Here is a 25,408-nt window from a genome sequence, read left to right as displayed (position 1 = left end):
ACGTCAATCGGAAGAGACCAAGATTTACCTGGTCGCACCTGTGGAATGCCCCCCGACACGCTCGTGCCCCGCCTATTGCCCTCCCACTCCTAGAAAAGCCGCTCCCGGCCAGGGCGCGGCGCGGACTTCCCAGCCCCCACTCCTGTCCGAATGTCAGGACTGCATCAGGAACCCCGCCTGAGAGCTCTATGGGGCGACTACTGTCAGCCTCCTTTGCCGGAAGCCGACAGACCTCTCCCCCCACACCTTAGGTGACCAAAAAATAAATTTGCAGTTTTGCTCCTACCCTTGCCTACTCGCTGGTTCGTTCGTGCCCGCTCTGGTGGTCTTAGAAAAACAAATCAGTTTTAATGTCAATGATTGTTCACCACAACCTTTGGTCTTACTCATAATAATTCATTTACTCTGCTCTTTAGGACCGCTGACCTAAAGTCATGTAAAAGGTCACCTACCCTAAAGAGCTTGATTCTGTACCAACCAGCAGTTTTGCGAATTTAGCTTTCCTTGAACTAGGCCACTTTTACAGAACAGCCCTCACCTCAAGGACTAATTCTTACTGTATTTCTTTCTTCAACACCAATGGGGAGAATTCTTTTAACAATTGCCCTGATAAATAGATTCATGTAATATTATTGCTGTGTTGTCATAACCTTCTTTTGTCATACTTGGAAATATCAAAAAGAAAAAAAACTAATAAATTAAGAAAATTATGTTAATAAAGTTTATTTACATAAACAAAGAACATACATTCAGTTGGTTGTATATGAAGATGGTACCCTGCAATTCCCCATAAAGTGAAATTTATAATCATTCCATTGACAAGTAGGCTTGACAGAAGGAGAGGCACGATCTTACTATGTGTTTTCCCTTAGTACTACAATATACCTTCCTTATTCCTTGCTGTAATCCCTCAGAATTACTCTCCTTCTCAGCTGCTCTGAGATGTGGATACAGTTTATTTGCTCAGGGTCACTGAGTTGTAAAACAAATTACTTATTCTGAAACCATTCTTATGCTAGAATGCTCTCAGTTTCACCATGGATGAGGAACCAAAGACTGATCACCATCTATTTCTCTTTCTCTCTCTCTTTTTCTCTGTGCCACTTTGTCTTGAAATTTGTTATTGCGAGAAAAGAAAAACATACAAACACACACACACACACACACACACACAAAACCAACTAGTTACTCTCCGCATTCAGTGGAGGATGTCTCTCCCATCAATTAAGACTCCTCTTCCACAGCCCCTTGCTGAATGCCAGGCATATGCCACATGCGTCTATTTATGGGCACTGTTTAGGGGGCGCTACTCATCTTTAAAACATTTTATTTTCCAAAGGTCTGCTTGTGTCCCTAGCCAGATCAGCTTCTTATTATAGAACATAGCCAGGGAATCCTAACTATGCTTGCAGAATGTACTACACTTGGACACTTCAAAACATTAAATCAGTTCCATGCTTATGTGGTCCTCCACTTAGCATTCTGTTTGGCAACTCCTATTTTCCCAGCCTATCACCTTTCATCACTTCTTTGAGATAAATGCTGTCTACATTCAGCCTCTGAAAGGTCACAGGGAGACAAAAGGTGGTGATCTCCTAAAAGAGTAATTTATTCATTTCTACCAGCATTTAGTGATTGCTTCCTGTTAATGGAATGAATTGACTGATCTTCCATGGTACACCCCAGCCTTTAGAATCAGAGTATAGTACCCAAAGCATGGCCCTGCAACTTTTTATAGCTATACGTAATGACAGTCAGAAAGTAGACACAGGAAAAATCATATGACTCATGTATTATATAGATCCTAAGAATATTCAAAAAGAATAATATCTACCCTCCTAATTATTTAAAGAGACAGTCAAAATAGCAACACAATTTTAAAGTGGCTATTGATATTTTAATATTTTTATAATATCTGAAAATAGTTTAAAACATAGTCATTTTCCCATGACAAATTCATCTATATCATTCTCTTGCTTCACTGATTATAAAAATGAAATAAATCCTTACCAATGATTGCTAAAGGATGAAGGCTAACAATCATATGACTCTGTAGCTTTTCTTTCAAATATAGATGTTTTTAGCGGAGATATGATCGAGTCTTTTGTGAATCCAAAAACAGGCAAGGGGGACTTAATTTTTAGCTATTTTGCATGTTAGCAAATATAATTTTAATTATTTTATTTTTAGGAGCAATTTGTGATATTAGCTTGTTTCCATGATTTGAAAGAAACATAATTTGAAAACATCAACACCATTTATTTTCTTAAAATAATAGTAATTAAAAAATAGAGACTGAAAGTAAAACTATGTTTTTACTTTCATATAGAAAAAAATAATTTGCCAGGTGCGGTGGCTCATGCCTGTAATCCCAGCATTTTGGGAGGCCTATTCAGGTGGATCACCTGAGGTCAGGAGTTCGAGACCAGTCTAGCCAAAGTGGTGAAAGTTGGTCTCTACAAAAAATACAACAACAACAACAAAATTAGCTGGGCATGGCGGCATGCGCCTGTAGTCCCAGCTACTAGGGAGGCTGATTTTTCAGATATTATGAAAACATTAAAATATCAAGGAGAATTGCTTGAACCCAGGAGGAGAAGGTTGCAGTGAGCTGAGATGGTGCCACTGCATTCCAGCCTGGGCGACACAGCGAGACTCCGCCTCCAAGAAATGAAGAAAGAAAGAAAAAAAAAACATTAAATTCAGGGATTAAAAGACCTATTCTAACAAGCCAAACTACATTTGGTATACAAAAAGTAATGTTGAACTTTGTATTAAGTGTTAGGGATTGAATAACAATGTAAAATCATGGCTGCAGCACACCAACATGGCATATGTATACATGTGTAACAAACCTGCATGTTGTGCACATGTACCCTAGAACATAAAGTATAATTAAAAAAATTAAAAAATAAAGAAGAGGAATTAGGTTCAGAAATAAAAAAAAAAAAAACACTTCTTTAACATTTAAATTTACATTAAGAATGATTTAGATACTTGAAATGAAAACCATCATAATTTTTCATTTGTAATTTTTCCAAAAAGCTTTACATAGTTAGGTAACCTCATGATTATGAAGAAGTTCTCTCAATTTCTTTGAAAGACTGATGCTGATTCAGCAATAAAATATGTAATGTATTATTATATTTGCTTTCTATCCCTTGTCTTGGTTGTCCTATTAAATACTTGTATCACTTTGATGAGTTATTTGACATCTATGAACCTCAATTTATAAAAAAAAAAAAAAAAGAAGAAGGTTTGGAGTAGATATTAAAGACTTATTGAGATCTGAAATGTTAGAATTCTAAGATTGTTCTTAAGGTTTACTACCAATATTCTACCACCACCGCTATTTGTTTTTGTTTTTTTCAGCCTGTGACCACCACCACATTCTTCAGCCCCTTCACTTCTTCCTTTGCCTCCAGCACCACCTCGGTTTCACTTCTTCCCCTGGTCATCTGTTAATCACTCTGTTATCATAATCATGGCATCCCTCTCCCAGTTGGACAAAAGTATACAGAGAAATTCCTTCAACTTTCTTTATTCATTATCCCCCTGACAGATGTTTCCTGCCAAGGAAGAGTATTTTGGAAAATGCTAGTCTCTGATAATATAAGATCCAAACCTAAATATATGTGGATGCTAGTGAATATTATCACAGTGCGATTCTGAAGTTAGCCTAAATAACAGACACACTTCGCTAAGACTTTGCATAATTCGCTTAAATTCTTAAAAATCATCTATATCGTATTATTTAAGTATTTTCTTTTCACTCATCAGAACAATTTCAAGAAAGAACAAAAAAGCAAAATGTTGTGTGATTTAATCATTTGGTAAATATTTAAGCACATAGTTAAATACTTCATATGTCTAAACCACAATATAAATCATAAAATACATATGAACTTTACCTTTAGTCACCTCCAGAAAGCATGCCCTAAGTTCAACATTCAACCATTTACTGATACTATTTTATCATTGGTAAATATCTAGTCACATAAAGATTATTACTTATAAATACTCCTTTTAAGTGCTATTCCCTAGCTCTGTCCCTATCTGTCCCTATCTCCCAGCAAATATCCAACTGATATAAACTTCTACCATCCTTGTAAGCTAAAATAATGATTCTAATCCAAAAAACTTGCCATCGTATTGTTTTCTGTTTATTTTTTAATTATTTAAAAAAATTCTAGTGACAGGCACCAGCTTTCACATCACTGTACAGTAAGTTGTCATGTAGAACAAAATGATATTTTTTCTCACCAACATCAGAAAGGACTTTGGAGGAAACTTGCTACACATCATTTCACATAAGTTATAGTTTCCAAAAATCTATGAAGGACATTAAATAAGGACTTACTATACACAAAAAAGACAACTTCTTTTGGAGCAATTGAATCGATTTACATAGCAGAGAATTACATAAACAATCAGAAGGGAAGGCACGGACAGTATGACAGAGCGTCCAATATATTCTTAAGTGAATATACGGCAGAGGTAAGAAGGCTACAAGTACCAGACTCCCTTTTATATGGGAATAGCTACTCTACTAAGACTGGCAAACGGGGAGTGTTCATAAAAGGAAAGCAGTGTGTCCTTCCTCCATGCTGCTATTTAGAAGGATGATTTGAGATCTTGTGGCCATCTTGGATCATGAGGGCAAAGACCTCAACAGAGCAACAAGCTGGAAGGAGCTGGGGTCCTTGCTGACATGGCTAATTTATCCACTTGGCACAGCAGCACAGAGTCAATGGCCAATGGTCCACAATACATTTTCTGGCCCACAAAGATATATGTATCTCTTTAATTAGAACTAAAAAATGAATTTTTAGCTTGAAGTAGATATGTAATATTGACATTTTAATCTTTATATCAACACAGTCACAAAACAATATGTTATATAATATAGACTGTGGTATATGTATATATATTTAACAGAGTAAGGGTTGATGAAGTTTAAAGTACCTGAAGCCCATAAAGTTAGAATGCAGCTCTCTTTGCTCACTTGCTGACCATGGAGAACCAGCCAGTCCTGGATTTCCTGCCTGTTATATACCTCGTGTGTGAGAGAAATAAATTTATATCTTCTTTAAGGCATTGTAATTTGGGATTTTCTCATGCATACCAAAAAACCTGAATCTCAACTGATTAAGGTGGCAAGGGTTACAGGTAGGTTCTTACAGGAACTTATGAAATGCACCCAAGCCAATATAGAACCAAAGCCAATATGGCAAAACATGCCAAACATTGCATAGGCACTATCTTCTTTAGTCCTGTCAGGCTGGTAACTGTGGCTTCATCTTCCAAATATATAAATGGGCAGCATCACAATTTAAATCCTCAGTACACTCTGCTCTTTCCTTTTACTTCTTTAAGGCATAAGAGTTAGCCATCCGGTAACTCTGCCTCCTTTGCACCCCAACTTTTAAGGTTCCAAAGCAACTTTGGTCTTGTGGATGTGGAATTCAGAGCCCTGGGATTAAGCTACCTGGGTGCCATTACTAAAATTCTCTTCATCCATAAAATGAGGTTATTACAAATTGCTACATAAGATGTTGTGAGGAGTTATGAGCATGTATAACAATTAAAATTAAAATATTATAAAACTGCCAGATATTATGTCTCCCTCACACATTGCCCACTACCTGTCAAGGCCGTCTTTGAGAATTAACTTAATGTTATGTCACTTGAGTAAAATAATATATAGGGGAAATGTATACATTATTAAACTTGCAAGTCTATGCTCCTTCGAGAAAAAGGTAGACATAGAAGAAACACTGTAGTGATTACTGGAATAAGCCAATGATAGTGTGTTATCAAATAAGCCTACTTTCAAGGATAAGTATTCAGAAAAATGCAAAATATCTATGAGCAATGTGTTTAAAATATTTATTAAAATATGCATACAATATATACTACAGAATATATGTACATATTATGTATATATAACATATAAAATATGTTATATGTAACCCTATTTTTAAGGATAAGTATTCAGAAAAAGGTAAGATGTCTGTGAGTAATAAATGTATTTATTAAAATATGCATATAATATATGCTACATAATACATATATACTATATATTATATATACTATATACACTACATAATATATACTATACCACATACACAATATATACCATATATTATATATACTGTATATATCATGTAGTACATATTATATACTCTTTTTAGATACAAATTTCAAGGTGAATGTATCAGTCTATGAATAAGTTAATTCTAGAACAGTTATGACTGTACTATACTTCACAGTGCCATCTTCTGATTACCAGTGGAAGAACAGTTCCAGCCAAACAACTTCCTAAGAAAAATCTGGGTGTTATTATTATATGGTAAGGCTCTCAGGACAGACCAAATGTGAATGCTGAGTTTGTTGCTTTTCACATCTCTAAAACCAAAGGTGATACTGTTTCCTATATGGAATGTCTTGAGAGTCAGCATGCAAACAGGGGGCAAGAACCTACCGTGCACTGTACCCTGAACTCATCACACACATCACGTGTGTATGACACAAGTTTTTTGTCCCATCAGTCTACATGTAGTCCCAATAGCTCCTTAGTTTCTGAGTTACTTCCCAAATGTCTGGCCATCAAAAATTTTATTGCCAACATTTATTGTCTCAGGATTCTGACGTGGAATTTAAATTTAAAATAAATTTAAAGTAAATTTAGACAAATTTGTAGTACAATTCTTACACATGGAAAACAAGCAGTAACTTTTAGCTACTGTTATAAATTATTTTTAAAAATTAAATTATGAGTCTGAGGAATTGAGACAGCTACCTGGAATGACATACGTAGAAGATACCAAGCTATAATTAGACCACAGGTCAGCCTGATTCCACATACTTGTTCCTAAGCCCCACAATAACACTTGGAAGACATCTGGAGCCAGGCAGTAGAAAACTGTAGTTCACTGGTATTTTTTTAGAAAACAACCTCCACACATAAAGATATTAACATGCTAATATATGATTATTTTTCTTTTACAACAAAAACAAAATAAACATTTTAGTTAGAACTTGAAAGAAAGGATCTTCTGTCACCTTTAGTTGTGAGCTTACCTGAGAAAAAGTAACATTTTGCCTTCCTTCTTTAACTGTATATAAAATGCTGGCTACTTCTTTATTTGTGGAAGGGCATGCAACTAGAACCCATAAATGAAGCCAACACCAAAATTTAAGGCCATTCCAGAACTTCACTTTACATCCTAGGAGGCACTGTAGTACAGTGATTAAGAATGAATGTTCTAGGGCCATTAGACTTCACTGCTTACCATTTATAATGTTGGCCAACTAATCTAATCTCATACGCCTTAGTTTCTACAGCTATAAAATTAGGGCAACATCAATCATCACCTCAAGGTTTATTGTAAAGATTAACCTGGTTGATGGTATTATATAATTGCTAAGCATTATTCATTTATATTATTATAAATATTATATTATTATTTATATTACCTTTTGAGCCTTTTTTCACTCTAGGAGAATTAACTAATGATACAGAGGTTAGGCACTAGGGAAATATGACTGGCATAGCTGCATATTCTATTTAATGCACACATTTCTCTGAAAAAAATTATTTAACATCATGCAAAACCAGCCACCATTTATGGGGAGTAGAGAGAAGATGATCAAAACATTAATTTTTACCAGGTAAATATTACTTCTCCTCATTTTGAAAGTTCAGATTTCCTTTCCTAAGTAGACTAGAACAAGCATTTTTTTTTTTTTTTTTTTTTTGAGATGGAGTCTTGCTCATCACCCAGGCTGGAGTGCAGTGGCGCGATCTCGGCTCACTGCAAGCTCCGCCTCCCGGGTTCACGCCATTCTCCTGTCTCAGCCTCCCGAGTAGCGGGGACTACAGGCGCCTGCCAACGCGCCCGGCTAATTTTTTTGTATTTTTAGCAGAGACGGGGTTTCACCGTCTTAGCCAGGATGGTCTCGATCTCCTGACCTTGTAATCCGCCCGCCTCGGCCTCCCAAAGTGCTGGGATTACAGGCGTGAGCCACCGCGCCCGGCCCTAGAACAAGCATTTTTATGGCTTCACGTGTAGGTCTTGTTTTTTCGCCTCTTTATTACACAACTTGCAGTGATGAAAGCTAGGGAGGGAGATAAAGTTTGAATTATTTGTAGTTTATCTCAGACATTTCACCTTTTGTTACATATTTTCTAAATACAGTATGCACCCTGATAAATCCATGTAAATATTTTACACAATTTATTTGAGCATTTTCTCAGCCCTTTAAAGAAAGGTATGTGAGGCAGATAATTATTTTCGTTTAAATTGACTGATAAAAGCAGCCTGGTGCACAATGACATCCTCATTTACTAAATGTAGTTATACACACGGGTAAAAGTGTGACTTTTGCCAAAACATCAGCATCTTCCCATTCTCCTGACTTCAGCTACAGTTTGCATGTTGAGTAAATGGCAAAGAGATGAAAGTATACTAGACTTTATAGTTCTGAAATACTAGAACTGTGGTTTCTAAGCTCTCGTATATATAGGAAGCGCCCCAAGTTCCATATTAAAGTGAAAATTCAATGTCTAGGGTAGGAACTGAAACCTGTCTTTTTAAGGATCCTCACAGGTAATTCTCATTCAATTAGAATGAGGCGCATACTTGGAGAAACTCTAAATTGAGAACATGTATCACCTGGCAAACTTTTGTATTTATAATAAAGGCTTTACTTGGCTGGTCTTCAAACTAATGAATATTTTAGTTGATTTATTTTAAGAAAATGTTTCATGTACTCTGTCTCACCTACTGAAAACATGCAGCCATTTGCCAGTATGGTTTAGCTTCTGCTTTCTTATTTGTAGTACTGATTATTACTTTTCTTCACTGTACCTTTATACAGAGATTAGATTCTATATAGGCAGTCCTATAGTTTTATTCATAAAGCCATTCTCAGAATAATAACCTAGCATCTGACCAATTTCTAGCTGGGGGAATATGGGAGTCATTTAATTAGTGCAAAACTTAGATGTCCCTAGTGATGAATATGAATATAATTATGTGAATATAATATTTTGTCATAGGTAAGGATTAAGTGACAAAGAGTAAGCAGCTAGCACTTCTAGAGACATGATTAGTCCTCAGAAATCTTGGTCTAACCTGTAGGTTATAATTGTATAAAATGGCCAACTGAAATAAAGATATATAGAGAACACAAAAAAGGGATTTGATATATTTCAATATCTTTCTAAACTGTCATGTCAGAAAAAGAAAACAAATCCCCTCACTTTTTATGTGAACTTACATGCAGAAAGAGCTCACATTTTTCTCCGTGGCATCTGAAGGCAAAAGCTACAACAATATAAAGTTGCAGCCCATATCTGTGTCTTCCTAAGATGTTACTCCAATTTTTCACACATTTTCTTGTTTCTTTTATAATTCAGAGACTTTCCCACCTTTTCCTGCCCAATGCTTAGTTTACTGCAAAGGCCAGGAATAAATGACTGCAAGTGTTAAAAAAAGAGAAAATTATATATAAAGTACAAGCGGGAAGGCTAGTGAGTGGGGCTTTTCCTTCCACTCGTATAGTCTCTTTCCAAGCACACTACATTCCAGTAGCTCAATTGTGCTAAGTTTCTCCTTCCTTTCTGCAATCCTAGTCCCTCTTCTGGAGCATTCTCTGCAGGTCATGACCAAACTTACCCCATTGTAGGATTACTTAATTTTAGAAGTCCAGGAGCTTCAACTTGTCAATTGTCTTGTTAATGTTATGCTGCCCTTGTTTTATGATTTACACATTTAGTCCTGCCACCTGTAGGTAAACTTGAACAATGAACCCTCTTTAAAATAATGAATATGGAAATATAATTGTAATAATTATTTTATACCTATATTTAATATTTAACCATATTAGCAACATAATTTGGAGCTTCAGGCACCAGATAGAAACCAGGTCAGGTACTACTGACTTTCCTTATTTTTTTTCTCTTAGAAGTGTTATAGGTGTTTAAATTAGTGTTCCCAACTGAAATTGGTTAAGATAATAGAGAACTGGCCTCCACATTAGCCCCAAATTAGCTGCATGTTCTTGAAGGAAAAACACCATTGTATTTGGTTTTTCAGTTTGTCATAAAGGAGGTTAGGTGTGAGCTCCACAATCTCTTCATCAACAATTCTAACTTGCCTATGCCACATGAGGTTTTCTCAATGATCTCTTTTGCTGACATTCATGTACAATCTGGTAGGGTAAAACTTTAATTAGATAATGTAAGACTGTCAACATAGTGAGCTGTATTTCTCTGTGCTGGATGCTACTCTTTATACATTAGTTTATTCAATCCTCTTGACGTTTCTATAAGAGAGGCACTGTTAAATATGGCTAAGAGATATTCATTGACATTTCTAAATGCATATAACAAGTAAGTCTGATTCAGAGTCTCCATTTAAGCTCACAGTCTTTTGGATTTAACCTCATGCAACATGACAAACACCTCTTGTCATCTCCATTCCTCCCCTACACTCCCTGACTCCATTTATCAGCACTCACTGAGTAAGTGATTCTAGATGGTAGCAGTATGTTATGAATCAGAATCTGGTGGCCAGAAACCATCATAACTCTCTGCAGGACAGGCAGGAGGAAGTCAGAAGAAGTCACATCCTCCACAGGGGATATGAGATGAAAGTCCTAGGACCTGATTCAGCCCTTACCGATACCTTAACTCGTTTCTGAGAACTGGTTTGGAAAACAGTGAGTCACTGCACACTTTTAGTCTCATTTATTTTCTAAACAAGAAAGGAAAAAATGAAAAGAGGAAACTGAAGATGAGATGCCAAATGCTTATGACCTTCACTTATTTAATTATCAGCAAGGATTAGAAATTAGAGTAAAGCATTTTCTCTTTAGGTACTCTCTAAAGTGCATTCTGTCACAGAAATGGGTAATGTTTCACATCTTCATGAAAGTCATTCATTGGGTTAGTTCCCTACTTGCCCTGGCCCCAGGAGAATCTTATTAGAAAAAAATTATAATTTTATAATTTTGGCTATATTAGTATAGAACTATGAAATTAAAGGACTTCATTTATTTTGAATTTTAATAAAATTATTAACTTACATGTTGCTTGCTTGAGGTGTTCTATATAAAATAAACATATTAAATTATCATATCTATGTATAATAATAACAAACATGTCTTAGAATTTTCTGAGGGACTACAAGGCACAGTTACGTGCCCTGAGACACAATTTGAATACATTTGATTTAATCTTAATGGCCCTAAATGTTAGATGTTATTATTTTACTTTTTATAGAGGAGACAATTAAGTTTCAGAATGGTTAAAGAACATATGAAAGGTGAAGAGCTTATAACATATGCAGGTAGAATAATCTACAACCATCTGAAACTAAAAATATTATATAGCTATAACTATATCATCCTCACATAAGCTATGATGAAAGTGTAGAGAAATGTAAACCAAAGAAAATGTAATGTCATCTTATATTAAAGCCGGGTATGAACACATTAAGGAACACATCTTTCCAAGATAGTTAGCACGCTGCCCATTGAGAAATAGCACAGTTTCAGCATAGATTTAACAAGTGAGATTTATATGAGCAAATGTCTAAGAACTATAGTTATAGGAAATACTTTCAATGGAAAGATCTCAAAGGCACCAAAAATATCACCTTACAATACAACTGAAAGGTCAGCAGGAACCATGATAGATATATCTTTTGGGAGGTAAATTATGTGCAATGATGAGAACTCATTAATGACTCTGCTTTGAGTTTTGAAAATGACCTAGAATCTTATTTATTCTAGCTTATTCTTCAAAAATCTACTGAATACAGGATATTCAACTTCTTATTACTGTAATTCCCTTTGTCTTATGGCCTGTTGTTTTATGATGATTACATGTGGTGGGGTAATTTATTTTTAAGTTACTTTATACTCCATAATAACTAGAATAGTTCTGGATGCTTTGTAGGTACCAACTAGACACATGTTGCTTAATTACAGAAGAGCTATATCATAGAGAACATTCACATAACAGAACAGAATGAATATAGTGGAAAGTTCTGGGTTCTAGTTTGTTTCCCTTTATGACCTTGGGCAAGTCTCAGTCACCCTGGGTTTCAGTTTTCTCACCTCTAAATTGTAAGGCTTTGGATTGAACACAATCTTGTGTTCACAGTATGTTTCCCAATAGTAGGCTTTTTAAAAATACACTTAAAGAGATTAAAACACTAGAAAGCAACACCAAACAATTCAGACATAATTGCAATGCAATCACTACCTATGGCATAATTATGTCTCCTAGGGTATGAAAGAATCCTCAGAGCACGCTGTTTACTTGGGTGACCTTCACCTTGTGTCTTCATACTCATGAAGCAAAGTTCTTAGAAGTCTTAGTAAATATTTGCACTTTCTCTGATGCAAGCTTGACATGATCTGTACCTTTCATCTACTCTTAGAGGTAAAGTACACCCTTTTCTATGATCCACTCAGTTGACAGATGTCATTGTCAACACATTCACATTCACACAGTAATCTATAGCAAAACAAAGAGAAATATACTGTTCATGTAATCGTCAGAATTTTATTACATAACTGTGAAAAGTTTATGATAATGTATGTACAAACTAGTTGAAGCTCAACAACCACTAAAGCTATTTAAAAACTGACAATATAAGGTCCCTTTTATATAGTCGTTTTTAAAACTATAATAGTTGGGCTTCCTCTATATCAGTGGTTCTTAATTTGTTCTCCATAGTAGAAAAAAATGTCAATACTATCTTTTATTTCTTTATTTTTTCTAAACATTTGTACCTTTTAAATGTTGCTGGTAAATGATGAAATCAATGAAGAAGTAGAAAATAAAGTCATAAAAACTTTCAAATCTACCCTACCTACATAGTTTGAAAACTTTCACTTTTATTCATTGACACTTGTACTCATAGCTTGGATTTCATATCAAAATTTATAGCAATTACATTTTAATTAGGTATACAAATGGACAAATATTCACTTTTATGCTAAATCTTATTCTAAGTCATTAAGTTAAATATTCCAGATCTTCATGGTGTTCACCAAAGTGCACAGCACCATCAAAAACACTTTGGAGGGGCCAAGCACGGTGGCTTATGCCTGTAATCCCAGCACTTTGGGAGGCCAAGGCGGGTGGATCATGGGTTCAAGACCAGTCTGGCCAAGACAGTGAAACCCCATCTTTACTGAAAATACAAAAAAAATCAGTCGGGCATGGTGGCAGGTGCCTGTAATCCCAGCTACTCAGGAAGCTGCGGCAGAGAACTACTTGAACCCAGGAGGCGGAGATTGCAGTGAGCCGAGATCACACCACTGCACTCCAGCCTGGCGACAGAGCAAGACTCCATCTCAAAAACAAACAAACAAATAAAGAAACAGTACACTGTAGAGAAGAACTAGCCTAATAATCAAATAACCCCCGTTACATCTCTGACTTCCTCTCTTCTCTACCAATCATTCTTTTTTTTTTTTTTTTGATGATGACTATGCTTCTTGTTAATTTCATGTCACCTAATTGATTTGTATCTATATAATTTTTTCTTTTTTCTGCTATGGCCAAATCAATCACAAAGATTTCATGAAAATAACATTAATAGTACCATAATAACTGTACAGGCTAACCTCTGTTGGGTACTTACTGTGTTCCAGGGAATATGCTAAACTCTTTTCATGGATAAACTCATTTAGTCCTTACAATTGAAGACTGTTACCTTCTCAAGTAGGTGTTACGAGAAGGTCTGTGTTCTACATCAGAAAACTGGATAGAGAGGATAAGAAGCTTACCTAATAACATATAGTAAGTGTGGCAGGATATTGAGGTTGATTACAAAATATTTTTCTTCTCAATATCTTTGGAAAGTAGAAGTTGCCCCAGACACCCCTTAATTGGCATTAATTACTCTTTCCTTCATTCACACTTAGAAATTTGTGTAAAATTTTGTTATTTACCCAATTTTGTTTTACATACAATGATTTGTGTATATGACTAGATTATGGATATATACAACTACTCTATTGTTGTGTTGCCCTGATGATTCATGCAATAACTGACTGCTGGCAGGCACATTCTTAATGTATGATAATGAAACATCAAAGACATGTCTACAGGGATGAAGACAAGTTCAGAGAGTCTTTTTGGATTTCTCAGAAAAGGAATCATAATTTTAAACAGTACCTGTTTAATCAGGTTACTTAAATGATTTAGCACCATTTGTAAAAGGGATTTTAGCAAATCTTCTAGAAGTCACTGAGAAACAGCTGCACACATAGTTTCTTATAACACACATGAGAAAACATTTTTTTCATTAGAATCATGCATTCCTCAGTGGTTTCAGTTATCTTTGCTTCCTGGTTAGAAGGTCAAGTTCTTCCTTTCAATTACATGGAGTTTGGTGAAGTACAACTGTACAGACAAATCAAATATTTGAGGTGTCCCTATCATTAGTCATGGAGAAAATTCAATCCACAAAGATAATAACCAGATAAGTCATTTTTTAAAACTGCTATTGGAAATAGGCAACTAAGGTCCAAAACTGCAATTTGAGAAGTCAGAATATTTGTGTGTTAATGTCTTCTTAAGAACGCCATTCCTCTATCTCATTTACATGGAAGGTGCAATTTTTATCACAAATAAAGGAATGTAGGTAGCATCCTATAAAATGTCATGTGTGGCAGACACTGTGCACAGGACTTAGGAAAGAAACTCATATTGTCTCAAACTATTTCAGGAGGGTTAAGGTAAGACTGCTTCTTGCATCAAATTTATTTGGGTGGAAATATTTGTTGTGTGTTCTCATTGTGTTTATTGTGATTCTTGTCCTTTATTCTACAAATGAAGTAGATCTTGAGGTTAGTTTAATTCATGGAACAAATAGTCTGGGGCATCTTCAATATATAGTATCATCTAAAAAGATTCCAAAATAAACATGTAGTGTGACTGCTGATCAGAGGGCCCAGGAGAGACCTCTAAGGTGACTCCTATTGGGAGGACTATAACCGATCATGTCCTCAAAGTTCTTGCTTCATGGAAAACCACCAGAAGTCAGTAGACCTTCACTCCTCCCCTGCCATGTCTCTCTCCCTATTAAGTCATTTAAAAGTTAACAATCCAAAGGCATCGAGAGCATAACCACAGCATAAAGGAACAGAGGTTCAGCAGAATAAAGCACAAGCCTTCTCCAGCACTCCATGGGTTCCTTTTCACCAAGAACTTCTAAAGAATTTTTCACCCTACCATTACTTTCAATACCTATACTACTTCTTTCTGAAGTCAATTACTGGCTATCTTGGAATAGCAATTTAATACTATACAACAGGGCTATCTTAAAAGTACAGTCATTCTTCTCCAAAGCTATTAAACCAACATGCTTGCTTTCTTTGACCACATTTATTTGTGTACAGTTTAAATGAGTTTCTGTATTAGTTACATTATTCATATCATTAACTTGATTTTTTTGTAATTTATATGCACTTTCTAAACACGAGAGACCATATGCCAGGAAATTAAACAGCTCTTTTTCTTTTTTTAAAACTCTATGGGGTTTACCAGTAAAACAGAGAAAAATACTTGGCTTTTGTGTAAAGTGAACATTTCGTTTTCTTTCAGGACAAATACATTAAGTCTGATTGGGGGCCATTGATGTTCGCTGTGATTAAATGATGGGATTTTGTGCTTCAGCATCTAAAGTTGCTTCAGAAAAGGTGAGGAGGAGGAACAAACAAGAAGAGAAAGCTATTCAAAAATGTCTATTTAAAAGGTAGCATTATTTTCTATTCAAAAATGTCTATTTAAAAGACAGTTGCTGTGGGCTAGATACCATTAGACCTGTTCACAACACAGTCAAAAGACTGCCTTTTCACCTGCAGCGTTTGTCTCAGTGAACAAGTTACTTTAAAATACAACTGAACTTCAGACCTATTGGAAATAAGATAGCAAACTATTAAGGCAATGCACTCAGAGAAAGATAGAATGAAACAAATCTCTTTTTTTCATTAAGAGTCTCTGCTCTGTATTACCTACACTTGGGCAAGAGTTTGACAATAAAAGACAGGTGAGATTACTCAAAGGCTATAGGAAAAACTAGCAATTGCCACCCACTGCTAATGCCTCCAGCATGATCTAAACCTGTGAAATACCATTTGCTTCACATACGCGACTACTGACTAAGAAACGAAGTTAACAGAAGTCTTTGGCGAGAAAACCCACTGTCACAGGTGGCCATGGCTGAACCACTCAGCTTTTCCCAGCAGGACAATAAGCTCATCCCTACTAACACAACTGTCTTGCAAAGCTGCTCAGTTTAGGTTCTAATCTACACTTTAAGCATGTGCCTATAAGAACTGATAAATTACACAGAGAATGACCTTCTGTTAGAGATCTTTAAAACATAGTCTCTTCTTTGCAAAATGATACTGATAGCATCGTATTCCTTTTCAGATTTGTTCAATATCACAGGGTATTCTGGGTATCCAGTAAAATGAATTGCTACAGAGTAATCACACTAATAAGATATGCTACTTATTATGAACATTTCCTTTTTTTTCAAACCCAGCATTCTCTTCTGGTAAAATTTAATCACCAGTCATAGTTTTCACATATTGCAAGCATTGCAGAAGTTTCAAAACTAAAGTGAACTAGATGATTATTCCAGGTTTTGTTGTAATAAGTGTTAACTATTTTTAAAGAAATTTATCCCTATCAAAATCAACACTTTCATGCAAGGAAAAGATAATGGCTTTTTGACCCTGCATTAGATAATGAACATGAAAACTTTGGAAGCTAGAGACTATATAGCTTTTTCATAATTATAGTATCCTTAAAAAGCAAATGTACTTTTGGAACTCTAGTGATGTTCACAGTCTAAAACCACTGTGGGCTGGATTTTTATTGTTTAAATATTTACTATTTTATGCGTATATTGACTGGCATTGACTTAAGTGTCTAAAGTTAGAAAATTTCCTTTCTCTAGAAGACTAAATCACAACATTAGAGTGAATGGCAAGAATTTAAAGAATAACTGTGATGCATAATTTGTATTGAACTGTTGAGAGCTAACCACAAATATTAAAATGGGCTCTGTATTTAGAGCAACTAATCATAATACTGGGAAACAAACTAGCGTTCTTTAAAACCATCTGCACTTCATGACTTGAAATGACAAGCAAACCTTAGAGAAAATGAAGAATGAAACTCACATTTCATTTTAATCTGGAAAAGTCACCTGGGCTTTGTTTGCAAGGAAAGACTAAATTTATCAATTATTGAGAGTAAATAACATAGTCTCTACACTAAAAGGAAAGTTTGGTTACACAGGCCTGAAAGAAGGTGTGTAGATTAGGAACGGAATCAAGAATTTTACAGACTTGGTTTGTAAGAGAAAGTTTTTTTCACCTTTTTCCATTTCAGAATTAGAAACAACCCTATATCCCCACGTTATTTGCCATCAGATGCACAATCAAATAATGTTTCTATTCATGTAGATTTGAAAGGATCTTCATCCTGTGTGGGTTATTTTATTTTACAGTGGCCAAGGGAAAGAGGTTGCTGCCAATATGATGCTAAGGGCATGCAGAATAAAGACTCACTCCTGGGCAACTAAACAGTCCACCGTTGTGCTGCGCTTGTGGAAGAAAAAAGCAAACCCATCACAACTTTGGGACTTGATCAACAGTGGGGAGTCACAAAACTCTTCTCAATCTCTGCATTTTAAATCTCCACTAAAAATAGTTCCTCTGTAATGGGGCTTAAAGTCCCATCCATGCCCAGTGATGGAGTACAGTACTTAATTGTTTCTGACTAGGGTCTCTGCATCAGCACTCTGAGAGTGTGTCTTTTAACTTTTAATCGCCTTCTGTGCTCTTTAATTAGACCTGTTCACAAGACAGTAAAAAGAAAACGCCTATCACTAGGCTTATCCAAGACGTTGAAACAGGCCATTTTAGGAGTCCAGGAACTTTTGTACAAGTCTTAGCATCTTCCAGGATTAATCTGTTTTCTCTGGTTTCCACTTCCTTAAATCAGGCACACTTGGGGGAAGGGAGAAGCTCTATGGCTATTAAGACAACTTCAATGTAAAGACACTGCCTGGTGGTAATTCCCTCGTCTATTTCCGTTCTTTATTTTGTTCTTTTACCGCGTGTTATCTGTTGGCTACTAATAGGACCGGAGGGTAAAATGTCTTTTCTCTCCTTCTGAAGAGAAAGCTTTTGATCCCTCACTGAGAGCAATCCTAAGACTTTCTCCAGGGGCTGGGATAACTAGAAAAGGGCTCTGCTCTCTCAGAAGGATGTCAGAGCCCAAACCATACAGCGTCCCTCTTGCTTAGGCGGGAGATGCAAACAGCTGAAGTGCCTTAGCTCCCACTGGTGACCCACAGTAGGACCAACCTCGCCCCGGCAGCGCCCCGGGCTCAGTTCACTCACGCTCCTGGACTCACCTGGTGCTGAGGACCAGCGCGGGCAGGAGAGGCAGCAGGTAGTGCGCTGGGCTGAATTTCATGCTGCTGCCTGCCGGGGTCCTCCTTCCCTCGCTGCCTTCGCTCTCTCTCCTCCTCGGGATCCTGTCGCTCCTCGGTGCCCGGCTCTGTCCCCAGCCAGTGATGAGCGCTCTTCGGCAGCGAAAAGGCGGAGATGGACACACGGACGACGCCTGGGCAAGGCAGGCGCTGGGAGCGAGGAGTATCTTCAGGAGTGATGTCACCGGCGAGGCGAGCCCTGCCCGGGATTGTTCGGCGTCGCCGCTCCGGAGCCCGGAGGGCGCGCTGTCACTCGCGCTGGAGGCGGCGCGGGGAGAGGGAGGGGGCGCCTCGCGATCGCCCCGCGCGCTTCGGTCACCGCGCTGCGCTCTGGCCAGTCGGGTGAGCACCGGCCAGGGGCGGATCATTTATTCCCGCTGCTCCCCAGGATGGCGCGGGGCGGGGCGCGGAGAGTAGAAACCGAATCTGCCAATAATTGAACTTGCGTACTCGGCAGGAGATGAGACCCAATTCACTGGGAGAGACTTCCTGACGCTTAGGGTCCTAGGCAGGTGTCTCTCGCCTGCTTAAACCGTGTTTGGAAGAATGTCGCTCTGGAGAGAGTGTTTAGATTGTTCTAATTAGAACTGCATAATGATTTGCCTGAAACAGATGGAAGGAAGCGGGAGTAAGCAGCGTCCAGAAATGCACCCTCAGACCGTCATGGCATTGCAAGCTTCTTAACCCGTGAATGTTGACTGCAAAGAACCTAAGAACGTTTCGGGACCGTTAAGACATCTGCTGCTCTGGGTTTTGAAGATTTCTGATCTCTCTGATTTCAGTCGTCTGTACCAGCAACTGCCAATGGGGTTGGACCTAGTGGCTCAAGTTCACACACCTGAAGGAGTCCTTTTCCTCAGGTGAAACTCATCAAGGAGACCTAGCGGACAAAAATCATTAAGATGTTAACAATAATCAACTCGGAATGATGGTACTGGAAGGTAGAGGTTTTGTAGGTCATTTTGTTTTCTATATTTTTTAATGTTCTAACATAAATATCCAATATTTAATAGGCTCTATTTAGAAAATTTAATTAGAAAAATTAAATAGCACAATTCTAATCCAAAACACCATTTTGCAAAAGCAATTCTGAGAAATAGAACTACTATCTCTGCTACTGAGATATTCAATTCTAGGATCTTTATAACATGATATTGCGTGTGTGTGTGTGTGTGTGTGTGTGTGTGTGTGTGTGAGAGAGAGAGAGAGAGAGAGAGAGAGAGAGAATGAGAATTCCATCGGGATATTATCCTGGTTATATAACTGTGTATAAAGCAATCTTCGTACATTATTTAATTTAATCTTCACAAGAGCCATCCTAGTGAAATAGATGTTATTATCACTATTATAGATATAAGCAGACCGAATATCATCAAAATCTGACTATATATATATATATAAACAAAAACAAAGAATTGGTTCTACTAAGTCCGAAGAAAAAATGCCTCAAACATCACACCTAGCACTCCTAGCCCAGTGTTTGACACAAAGTTGTGTTCAGTAAAGGGTGAGGTGCACCAAAGTCCCAAAAGATAATGGACAGCTGTATCCAGGAATTCCTATCCAAAGGGTTCAGGTTATGTTCCAATTATTTCAGGATCAAGTTCTTTATAGAGAAATTTAGATGATACATGCTCTTCAATCTCATTTTCGAAGACATTTGTAGGAAAAATGCATTTGCTGTAAAGCTTGATTTTAAAGAGGATGCAAGTCTAAAAGGTTAACCATCTAATTTACTTTTTTTTTTTTATGGGATTGAAGGTTAACACATGCATATAATACAGATTTGCTTCAAAATCTTGAGCTGCTAAACTAGATGAGTAATAAGTTTTGAAAAGTGAATATTAGCCCCTTGGGCAATATTAATAAGATCCACAACATTATGGATCTTGTATATGCCTAATAAGTAGGCATATACAAATAAACTAACATGTGAATTGCATATCATTTACAAAGAAAAAAAATGACACCACACTTTTCTAAAACAGAACTATGATTCCAAGTAAAATATAAACTCTAGTTTGCTCCTGCCAGGGTTTTCTAACAATAGATTCCCCGCTCACTTTGAAGGAGATTACTTGAGTTGTATACTCAACAAAGACATAAGGCTACTTGGTACTTTTATTTAACTGTGTACAACAGGAAACAACACTCATATTTGTAGAACACATTTTTATATAACAACTTTGCACCATTATCTTATGTCCTAATCATAGAAACCAAATGTGGTAGTTATTTCTATTATTTTTATCTTTTCCAGTTAAGGTGACAGGTTCAGAGTAGTTAAGTAACTTGCTCAAGGTCACTCAGAGACTTATATAGTGGTGATGGCATTCAAATTCAGTCTACAATACTTCAAAATGTATTCTTGAGAAAAAAAAAATACACATGTAAGAAAAAACTTTCCCCAACCTAAGTTTTATTACTTTCAACTAGACATATAGCATAAAACAATCAAATTACCTAATGTCAATGAATAAAAAAAAAATCAGAATGAACTTTCTTTACACTGTATCTATATTGTATATCTATAAAGAACCACAAAGTTTGTTGACCTTTGTGCATTTACTGCAAGTTACAAAGGAAAATAAATTTCCCCCAAAGACATCTAACTTGGAAGAGCATGAGAGTAACATAGTAGGGAAGTACACCTTAAACAGTGAGCATAAGTGAGACTCTGGAAACTCCCACAGATTTAGAGAATTGAAGTATTATTTTGAATTCAAGTACAGATGTGTCTCTCAGCAGAAGTCTTTTCTTCTAGGAAAATTACAAAACTAGGAATCTCCATCACCGATGACATTCTGTCCACATTGTCACATAAAAGCTTTAATTCAGAATAAATTTTGTGGCTTTGGAGAATTGGTAAATGAATTTTAAAGATATAGCAGTACAGATAGCAATTCTCTTATCTTAAACTACTTATCCTATGCTGAGCCCTAACACTGGAGTCAGCAAGCATTGTTTGTAGTAACTGTACCCAAGTCTGATAAAGAATATCAAGAAAAGCCAAGCAGTTGTGCTGAGTCTCTAGAAAGTGCTAGGATTAGGAGATATAGAAGTTATTTTAAAAACAGCTTTATTGATATTTAATTCAGGTACTAAAAACTTCACCATTTTAAAGTGTGTAATTTAGTGTTTTTATACACATCCACAGATTATGAAATCATCATCATTGTATAATTCCAGGACATTTTCATCATCCCCAGAAGAAATCCTGTACCTGCGAGTAATCACTCACTCGTCCCCACTTTATCCCTTCTCCTGACCCTCCGTAGACACCAATCTAATTTCTCTCTTTATGGATGGACCCAAATCTTGACATTTCATATAAATTAAATCATACTATATCTGGTTTCATATGACTACTCTCTTTCACATTCATGTTTTGAAATTCATCTGTATTATAGCATATATCATTACTTCATTTCTTTTTATTGCTGAATAATATTCCATTGTATGGATATTCCACATTTTGTTTATCCATCCATCAGTTAACGTTTATTATAGTTGTTTTCATACTTTTGCTATTATGAAAAACTCTGCTATGATCATTCAAATAAAAGTTTCTGTGCGAACATCTGTTTTCAGTTCTCTTAGATATATACCTAGAAGTGGAATTCCTGGATCATACAGTAACTCTATGTTTAACATTTTGAGAAACTGCCAAACTCTTCTTCAAGATAGTTGCACCATTCTACATTTTCATTAGTAATATATGAAGATATCTATTGCTTTACAACCTTAAGCTTGTTAGTTGCAATTATTTATCTATCATTATAGCCATCTTAGCTGATATGAAGTCTTATTGTTTTTATTTGCATCTGATAATCATGATCAACATATTTTCATATGTGTACCAGCTATTCAAATATGTTTTTGAAGATACATTTATTAAATTGTTTTTTTCAATTAATTTTTGAGTTTTATTTTTGTATAGTAAGAGTTCTGTCCATATAATGGGTATAAATCCCGCTTAGATATGTGATTTGCAAATGTTTCCTAATCCATGGATTGTCTTTTTACTTTCCTGTTGGTGTCATTTGCAGCAGAAATATTTTTAATTTTGATAAAGGTCAATTCACCTACTTTTAATTTTAGGATTATGCTCCTGAGGTTGTATCTAAGACAGCTTTGCCTCACACTAGGTTATGATTATGTATGCCTTTGTTTTCCTCTAAGATTTTCACTGTTTTAGATCTTCAAGATAGGTCTCTGATCCAACTTTTGCGTATTTGTGAAGGAGGGGCTCATCTCCATTGTTTGCATGTGGGTATCAAGTTCTCCTAGCAATATTTGTTAGAAAGGTTATGTTTCCATAATTTAATGGCCCTCCTATTTCATTCCTCACACAGTAATACATTTTTTCTTATTTCTGTTTCTTTTCTGCTCTCATATTCTAAACTCTCATGTCCCCTAGAGTTTCATCCTTGATCCTCCACTTTGAAAATTCTATATTTTCTTCCCAAGCTGAACTTATTATTTTTATGGCTTTTACAATCTTCAATATGGTATGAATCTTAAAATTTACGCCAGCCTAGACTTCCTCACTGAGACTTTACCTGAGTTCTATATGAATACCTCAAAGTCAAATTCAATCACACTGAACACTTCTTCATTCTTCCTCTGTCTGACCATCCTTCGGTGTATCTCCTTACACTTCCATCAGCTCAGTCACACAAGTTTAAACCTGCCAGTTGTCTATTACTTTCACCTCCAGCTTCTCCCACATATAGTCAACCACCATGTCCTAGAGATTTTACTTACTATTTATTTATAACAATTGTCCCACCTCTATATGACACCTGTCACCTGGGCTTTAATTACAGGTAACCATCTCTTGATTCCAAGTGTACTTTTTACTTTAAGATGAATTTTCCTAAAAAAATCCCCCTTGTATAATCTATCTAATATCTTTATAACCTTAAATCTCCTAGAAAATTACTCTCAAATAAGAAAACAAATACATGCCTCATTTTTTCTCTGTTTAACCTTCATGTTGCACTGTAAACACATTAATGGAAGTTTGCCTTGGTGTGTCTTTATAATTTTTCATGTTATTCCTTCTTTATGAAGTGTTGTCTTACTCAATGTAGTCAGATATTTACTTTAATCATTTAAGACTCATCAAGGACATCACTTCTTTCTAGAATGCTTTCTTGAGTCCATCTGCCACCACAAACTTGGTGAGATCTTTCTTTTCTGAATTTCATGCCCTGTGGTAGATTGCCTTGAGTTGCACTGATAATATTATATTGCAAGTAAATTTTTATGTTTTCCACCACACTATAAATATTTTTTACTTTTCTTTGTGCTAAAGATAGTAAGGGTATTATATAAAATTATACTCTTATTTATATATTTCCTAGGATAATTATTAATTTTATTCAGATACCTGTAGATCTAGGCATTAAAGAATAAGAACAGAAAAAGATAATTTATGTGATTTATTAAAAATTTGTTTCATTTTTTCATACTCACTGTTTGCTCATTGCCAGTTAAAACTACTTACAAGGTAGTTTCTTCTAGTAAGGCCAATTATTCATTATTTAAAAGACAGCTGCCTCCTAAAAGAAAAAAGAGAAATATAGACTAATACTAGTAACTGTGCTTCATACAAAAGTAAAAAATAAATGTTAAACAAAATACCTTCCAGGTTTTTTAATTTTTAATTTTTATTAATATATAATAGCTGTACATATTTATGGGATAAATGTAATATTTTGATATAAGCATGTAATGTGTAATGACCAAATCAGGATGATTGGGATGTCCATCACCTCAAACATTTATCATTTCTTCGTGTTGGGAAGATTCCAGATCTTCTCTTCTGGCTATTTTGAAACATGAAATAAATTATTGTTAAGTATAATTTCTCCTCTATACGGTTGAATACTTTAACTTATCCCTTCCATTTAACTGTATTTTTGTATACATTAATCAAACCCTTTTCCATTCATATTTTCTCAATGAAGAGATGTCTGCAACTCCATTTTACTGCAGCACTATTCAGAATAGCCAAGATATGGAATCAAACTGAAGTTCAATCAAAAGATGAATGCATAAAATAAATGTGATACACACACATTCAGCAATAAAAATGAATAAAATCCTGTCATTTTCTGTAACATAGGTGAAACTGGAGGACACTATGTTAAGTAAAATAAGCCAGGGACAGAAGGACAAATATAATGTGTTCTTACTCATATATGAAATATAAAAATATGATCTCATGAACATGGTACTCACTAATTATTTTGAGCTGAGATCTCTCCATTGAATGAATTTGACCCATTAAATTCCCTACTACCTTCTTTGTAAGTCATGTTACTGGTTTACATGATGGTTAGAAGTTTATGCAAGATCTCTGGAACAGGAATTTTTTGGAAGAAATATAGGCCAAAGGATCTCGCTCTTTTTTTTTTTTTTTTTTTTAATACGTATTACTAGGGAAAGAGTTCCACATTATTTCTTTGTTAACATCACCATGTGTCAGGTATCCTGGGACTGGGTCTATTCTCTTGGAAAAAGAAATAGACAAACATAGTAATATCTGTATGGATTTGCCTTATTCTTGACATTTCATATAAATTGTTCTCCTTCTTTTTATCCAGAGGCAGGAGATACATTGTAAATATGCTTTCAGAGAACATTTATACTGGGAATCCACCAGGGTATTGAAATTTCAGTGAATCATTTTATACCTGTGTTTTCAAGTCTTTCTTTTTCCATTTTTAGTATTTTCATATTTTTCAGTATATTTACAAAGGAATCTGGTCTGTCCAACTGATTCATTCACTGGATCAGTTAAATTCCACCTAACTTCTAAACTTAATGACATCTCTTTTTTTTCCTGGGATTTAGTG

General features: G+C 35.8%; 1 protein-coding gene across 2 annotated transcripts in view; it reads right to left on the bottom strand.

Annotated features, from left to right (window-relative positions):
* The window catches only part of LUZP2 (leucine zipper protein 2), a 589,435-nt gene extending 570,597 nt beyond the window's left edge, over window positions 1-18,838 (bottom strand). For both annotated transcript variants that reach the window (XM_030918939.1, XM_030918940.1), the window contains exon 1: window positions 18,465-18,838. In XM_030918939.1, the coding sequence (XP_030774799.1) occupies window positions 18,465-18,526 (62 nt within the window). In that variant the 5' untranslated portion in view covers window positions 18,527-18,838. The remainder of the gene's footprint in view (window positions 1-18,464) is intronic.
* Between the last annotated feature and the right edge of the window lie 6,570 nt (window positions 18,839-25,408).

The sequence above is a fragment of the Rhinopithecus roxellana genome, chromosome 15, assembly GCF_007565055.1.
Source record: "Rhinopithecus roxellana isolate Shanxi Qingling chromosome 15, ASM756505v1, whole genome shotgun sequence".
NCBI lineage: Eukaryota > Metazoa > Chordata > Mammalia > Primates > Cercopithecidae > Rhinopithecus > Rhinopithecus roxellana.
This window is presented reverse-complemented; position numbering and strand designations above follow the sequence as displayed.